Below are 4,314 nucleotides of genomic sequence, written 5' to 3' on the forward strand. Positions count from 1 at the left end.
TACGAATTACGTAAGACGCTGGAAGCTGAAGAGGAAAAAGCTTTGCTAACTCCCGTTCTTTCTCTCTAGGGATTCCCAACGGGCTGGACAATTGTCCGAAGGTACCCAACCCGCTGCAGACTGACCGTGATGAAGATGGCGTTGGGGACGCTTGCGACAGCTGTCCGGAACTGAGCAACCCAACTCAGGTTTGAGCCTCTGGGAAGCTGGAGTTACGAGATGTGTAGACTGATATTTATCTTGGAATTGGAGGATTGAGGGTGCTGTAATTCCATAAAACCTGGGGAGCCTTAAATGCTACACATTCTAGATGCTTGCTTGTTCACCTGACATCCTGGTCTCTTTCAGACAGACATGGACAGTGATCTGGTGGGAGATGCTTGCGACACAAATGAGGACAGGTAACAGACAAATTTCCGATGCTTGCTAATCCTGGCTTAAAAGCGGACTCTGCCCCTTCCCAATGAAAACTAGATTCGAGGGGTCTTTTTAGTGTCAAGATTTCTATGGCCTATAAACCAGCATCTAACTGAAAACCCAACTCATTATCGGAAAGGTGGAAGACCAAACACTGTGGCCTGGAAACATTTGAAAGAAATTAGTGAGGAAAAGGTTAAACGGAGAGGGGATGAATGCTCTCAAATCTTCATCAAGGAGTATGGGATTTGTAGTCCCAAACCTCTGCGGGACGCCAGGCTGCCTCTGCATCTCTTGAGACAGAGGTCATAAATATACTCCCCTTCCTATTTGCCATTTTATGATATATAAATTAAAGTCCTTTTCCCCCCATGATTTGGTATTTGGGTGGTCAATTCCGACTCAGTTTCAAATTCCTTTCTAGTCAATTTCATTAGCTTCAGGAAGGGGAATGAAGCTGCTATCCTCCTGCTGAAAATCTGCCCTAAACATTGCAATTACTGGAAAACAATTACTGCTGGGAAAGAAATTGTACAGCTAGTACAATTGTACAATGGATGACATAACCTTGTTCTACTTTATGCCCCCCTTCCCTCTTGTCTCCACCAGAGACGGTGATGGTCACCAAGACACGAAAGACAATTGTGCAGAGATTCCTAACAGCTCGCAGCTGGATTCGGATAACGACGGGCAGGGCGACGATTGCGATAATGATGATGACAATGATGGGATCCCTGACTATCTGCCTCCGGGGCCCGACAACTGCCGCTTGATTGCTAATCCCAACCAGAAAGACGTGGACGGTAACTGTCCTCGTGGGAAGGAAAGCGATCTTAAATCTCCAACTTTTCCCAGACAGTTGTTTGTCATGTGCATGATGCTGGGATGATCCCCTTCCTGTAATGGTACAGGTAGTCCTCAACGTACGGCCACAATTGAGCCACAAACAGGGCAGTGGTTCCATGAATTTTGCTCCATTTTACAACCTTTCTTGCCTCCGTTGTTATGTGGACCCCTGCATGGTTGTTGAGAGAATCTGGCTTCCCCCGTTGAGTTTGTTCGTCAGAAGGTCGCAAAAGGCGATCGTGTGACCCCAGGAGACTCCAACCGTCATAAATGAGATGGAAGGGAGATCCTGTAGTCCAGCCCCCTGTTCACGCAGGAAACAGTATCCCACAGGATCCGGGGACACTGCAGCTGTCATAAATGTCAGTCAGTTGTCAAGCATCTGAATGTGTAACTACGTGACTCTGGGGATGCTGCAATTGTGGCAAATGTTAAAAAGGAGCCTACCTTGCTTTTTTTTAGTGCCATTGTTCCTTTGAACAGTCACTAAAAGAAACTCTTGTAAGGCGTGGATTACCTGTGTCTTCTTCCCTTTATCTACTTTCATACGCACAGCTGTGTTTCCTGCTAGCCAAGTTAAAAGCATAAAAAGCCTGGTTAAAAACTCAGGTCTTTCAGGCTTTAATGAAAGAAACCAACTTTGTGCAGAACTAAATGAACGTGGGACATTGGAGAGAGCTGGACTTTTGTTTTTCTGTTCGTATCGAGCAAAGTTAATTTACCTGAGTACTGTAACACCTTTGGCTGACGAGTTCACACGTGTTTATTGACCTGTGTAGGCAACGGCGTGGGAGACGCCTGCGAGGAGGATTTTGACAATGACACGGTGGCCGATCCGATGGACGTGTGTCCGGAGAGTTCTGAAGTGACGCTGACCGACTTCCGGGCCTACCAGACGGTCATCTTGGATCCGGAGGGAGATGCTCAAATTGACCCCAACTGGGTGGTCCTCAACCAGGTACCAGGAGAAGAAAAATGGAAGATCAGGCCAGCATCCGCCTAGCAATCAATTCTGAAGTGGCTGAGCTGTCCGCAGAAATGTAGGATTTCTTAAAACATCCTCTCTGATTGTTGAATTCTAATTTTCAGGGCATGGAGATTGTCCAAACCATGAACAGCGATCCAGGCTTGGCTGTAGGTAAGCAGACCTATGTTAGTTAGTTTGCTTTTTTTGAAGGCGCTTTCACGGTCTAGATCCCTAAAGTGAAAGTGAAAGTAAATCACGATTCTAGCTCCTCTCTTTCACCCCTGACCTCCCTGAATGTTTACCCCCTTTCACTCCTGGACCCTTGAATCTTAACACGGCGTATCTTGCAGGATACACGGCGTTCAACGGGGTGGACTTCGAAGGCACTTTCCACGTCAACACCGTGACCGATGACGATTACGCTGGCTTCATCTTTGCCTACCAAGACAGCGCCAGTTTTTACGTGGTCATGTGGAAGCAAACCGAACAGACCTACTGGCAGGCCACGCCCTTCCGGGCCGTGGCTGAGCCCAGCCTGCAGCTCAAGGTGAGTGATATTCCCTGTTTGGCACGAGGGGGGGTAACCCAAAGGTCATCTAGCCTTACCCTCTCCCAGAAAGAATCTCTCTCTCTCTGCGTGTGGGTCCTTTTGCTTCCAAACTCTCAGCCCACCGGATTGACGACTCTTTTTAATCGCTTTAAAAATCCCCTCGCCTTCAAGCCAAGATGAATGACCCCTTTTATAACCCAGTTCAAAGCCCAGCTCAACACGGGTGGTCCTCTACCTACGACCCTGTTTGAGTATAATATTTGTGTTGTTAAGTGAGCGGTCAGGTGAGTTTTGCCCTATTTTACACGTATCGAGTTTACACATCATAAACCTGCAAAGGTTGGAAAGATGGGGGGGGAGAAAATCATATTTTTTTCCCCTCTCAGATAAATCGATGCTTCGAAAGCAGATCTTGTCAAATTTTCTCATTTCGGCAGGCAGTGAAATCGGAAACGGGTCCCGGCGAGTATCTCCGCAACGCCCTGTGGCACACGGGCCACACGCCCGGCCACGTCAAGCTGCTCTGGAAGGATCCTCGGAATGTGGGATGGAAGGATAAAACCTCTTACCGCTGGCGCCTCTTACACAGACCTCAAGTGGGGTACATCCGGTGAGAATAATCTGGAGAAATTTGCAATCCCTCACTTTACGGCAGCCCAGGTTTTTTTTTCCCAGAAAAGAACAAACGCAAGGTTTTCGTTTAGTGTCATGGCTAAATGTTCCTTCTGTATCTAGAAAACCTCAATTCATGGCTAAATGTTGCTTCTGCATCTAGAAAACCACATTTCAAGACTAAATGTTCCTTCTGCATCAAGAAAACCCCAATTCATGGCTAAATGTTCCTTGCCCCTCCAGAAAACCCCAATTCATGGCTAAACATTCCTTTTGCAACCCAAAAAGCCCCAATTAATGACTCAACGTTCCTTTTGCATCCAGCAAACCCCAATTCGTGGCCAAAATATTCCTTCTGCATTCAAAAAAAAACCAAACCCAAATTGACAGCTAAATTTTCCTTGTAGTTTCAGTTAAACCCTGGCTTATTCTGATGTAAGCAAACCCAAGCAAAATTTACAGTAAAATGCAATAAAACAAAATGACTTTTTTCCACCACCACCCCATTTCTTTTCTTTTTTTTGAGAAGCGCAGAGCGGGAAGCCAGAGATACATCCAAAATCCTCGCCCGCCACTTCCGAGTTTTTAACTTCCAGGCTGGCACCAAACTCACTTGTGTTCCCGCTTTAAGCCCAGGCTGGTCCCACCGACAACAGTTTTGTGTGTGTGTGTGTGTCTGCACAAGAGCCTCTCCGTCTCTTTTTCTCACACCCACCCACCCTTTGCTCTCTCCCACCCCTCCCTCTTCCCAAGCCTTCCCCCCCCCCATGCCAACATCATCCACAGGGGCCCCCAGGGCATTGTCTAGTTGTCATAGCAATCCCATGCGCTGGGAATGCGCTAATGCGCTGGGCTCTCCAAAGCCGGACAATGCAAGAAAGGTCAGAGCAGGGCGGGCAAGCTAGCAAAAAAAAAAAAAAAA

The 4,314-nt window shown here is 47.2% G+C and overlaps 1 protein-coding gene across 1 annotated transcript; it reads left to right on the plus strand.

Moving 5' to 3' along the window:
- Positions 1-69: 69 nt before the first annotated feature.
- Positions 70-3,394, plus strand: LOC107301736 (thrombospondin-3-like; the record flags this gene model as incomplete). The annotated part of the gene is made up of 7 exons (XM_015830920.1): positions 70-188; positions 349-401; positions 1,027-1,220; positions 2,043-2,221; positions 2,353-2,401; positions 2,581-2,777; positions 3,218-3,394. Coding segments are annotated over 7 exons (968 nt in total), but the record flags the coding sequence as incomplete, so codon positions are not given.
- Positions 3,395-4,314: the final 920 nt, after the last annotated feature.

Source organism: Protobothrops mucrosquamatus, unplaced genomic scaffold (assembly GCF_001527695.2).
Source record: "Protobothrops mucrosquamatus isolate PMUCROS unplaced genomic scaffold, P.Mucros_1.0 scaffold16116, whole genome shotgun sequence".
In the NCBI taxonomy this organism is placed as follows: domain Eukaryota; kingdom Metazoa; phylum Chordata; class Lepidosauria; order Squamata; family Viperidae; genus Protobothrops; species Protobothrops mucrosquamatus.